Source organism: Panthera uncia (genome assembly GCF_023721935.1).
Source record: "Panthera uncia isolate 11264 chromosome E2 unlocalized genomic scaffold, Puncia_PCG_1.0 HiC_scaffold_19, whole genome shotgun sequence".
Taxonomy (NCBI): Eukaryota; Metazoa; Chordata; class Mammalia; order Carnivora; family Felidae; genus Panthera; species Panthera uncia.
In genome coordinates this window covers 10,855,677-10,857,532 of record NW_026057588.1, presented here as the reverse complement: position 1 = coordinate 10,857,532, position 1,856 = coordinate 10,855,677, and the positions used below count along the sequence as shown (strand labels likewise).

The 1,856-nt window shown below is 65.6% G+C and overlaps 1 protein-coding gene across 3 annotated transcripts in view; it reads left to right on the top strand.

The window, feature by feature from the left end:
* Positions 1-567: 567 nt before the first annotated feature.
* Positions 568-1,856, top strand: part of CBLC (Cbl proto-oncogene C) — a 12,425-nt gene continuing 11,136 nt past the window's right edge. For 2 of the 3 annotated variants that reach the window (XR_007455591.1, XM_049620847.1), the window contains exon 1: positions 574-1,344. Coding sequence is in view for 1 of the 3 variants with exons in the window: in XM_049620847.1 (XP_049476804.1) it covers positions 677-1,344 (668 nt within the window). In the remaining 2 variants the exon portion in view is untranslated. Of the gene's footprint in view, positions 1,345-1,856 lie in introns of all 3 variants that reach the window. The other variant, XR_007455593.1, reaches the window with a different exon arrangement.

Sequence of the window (1,856 nt, the reverse complement as noted above, 5' to 3'; positions counted from 1 at the left end):
CTGATTTCCCGCTGGCCCCTCACGTGGGGCCGCAGGAATGATGTTGCCCAATTCCTGCTCCCTCAGGCACCCAGCCCCTGCTCGCAGGGGACCAAGGGACCTGGTAATGTACGCTTTCCCTGTCGGGGACAAAGGCATCGAACTATCTCCCTGACCTTTCCTCCCAGAAAGTTCAGTGCTCTTAATCCTATGCCACAGCCAAAGATCCAAACCTGGGTCCAAGAGACTCAGGAGGGCTCCCTCCCGGACTCACCTCCCTGCAGAGTTTGGATAACTAAGCCCCCAGCCCTACCCCCACCCCCCACACAAGTCTCGGGTCTCTCCGAACCCTTCCTCCAATGCAACCTGGAGACTTCAGCCTCCAGCCGGTCCCAGAAGGGGCCCAGGCATCGTACCTGCACTTCCTGCCCATCGAAGAGTCTCTTCTCGTCTCCGCCCCCAAAGCCACCCCATCCAGGTCTCTTTAGGGGAGCAGACTTTCTTTCTTTTTTTTTTTTTTTTCTAATGTTTATCTATTTTTGAGAGAGAGAGTGTGTGTCTGTGTGTGTGAGAGAAAGAGAGAGAGAGCAGGGGAGGAGCAGAGAGACAGGGAGACACAGAATCCGAAGCAGGCTCCAGGCTCCGAGCTGTCCGCACAGGGCCCGACTCGGGGCTCGAACCCACGAGCCGTGAGATCATGACCCGAACCGAAGTCGGAGGCCCAACCGACCAAGCCACCCAGGCGCCCCGGGGGGAGCAGACTTGGAACCCCATCTCTCGGAACCCAGGGGCCAGATCCCCCAGGCTCCGCCCCCTTGGGAGACACCGGTATCTGCGGTCCCCTCCCCGGTTCTCCAGGGCCCGCCCCCTCACCTTTGGCGCCCGGCCCCGCCCCCACCCTGGGCTGGGCCCGCCCCCTCACCTTTGGCGCCCGGCCCCGCCCCCACCCTGGGCTGGGCCCGGCCGCACCTCTCCCAGCCGCACGCCTACCTCCCAGGACGCCCTGGGACCCATGGCCGCGGTGGCAGCCCCCTGGGGGCGGCAGCGGGAAGAGGCCCGCGCGCTCGGCCGGGCGGTGAGGCTGCTGGAACGCCTGGAAGAGCACTTCGGGGACCCCCGGCTTGCCTCCAGTCCCCCCTCGATGCGGGACCTGCTGCCCCGCACCGCGCAGCTGCTGCGCGAGGTGGCCCACGCCCGGCGGGCGGCCGACCGAGGCGGCCCCGAGGGTCCCGGCGGTGCGCGGGACTTCCTCGTCGTCTACCTTAACAACCTGGAGGCCAAGAGCAGGCAGGTGGCGGCACTGCTGGCACCCCAGGGTCGGAGGAGTGCCAATGACGAGCTCTTCCGGGAGGGCTCCGGACTCAGGTGAGCCGCGGCTCCTGCCCCAGGAAAAAGGTGGGGTCGCGAGTCCGGGCCCCCAGCGCCGGCCTCCTTCAGACCCAGGGGTCCAGACGCCCAGCTCCTCCTCCCTCAGACCCAGGATTCCTGCCCCAGCCCCTCCTCCCTCAGACCCAGGAATCTAGCCCCCAGCCCCCTCCTCCCTCAGACCCAGAGGTCCAGAGCCCCCAGTCCCTTCTCCCTCAGACCCAGAAGTCCAGGTCAGAACCCCCTTCCCTGGGGGAACCTGGAAAACTGAGCCAGCCAGGTTTTTCTTTCTTTGGGCACCTATGCCTTTAACCCCACCCCCCCCCATGTCCCCTCTTTCCTGGCCACCCAGCAGCCCTCTTCAAATTGCCCGACTCTCCCAGAGGCCTAGACGCACATCCTGAGAATGCGGGGACCCCAGGGAGCTTCTTGCAGGAGGAGGGGGTGGACTGACATCCCCATTACCGCCTTTGCCTAGGGGGACACACAGCCCCGCCCTTCTGCCCCCCCCC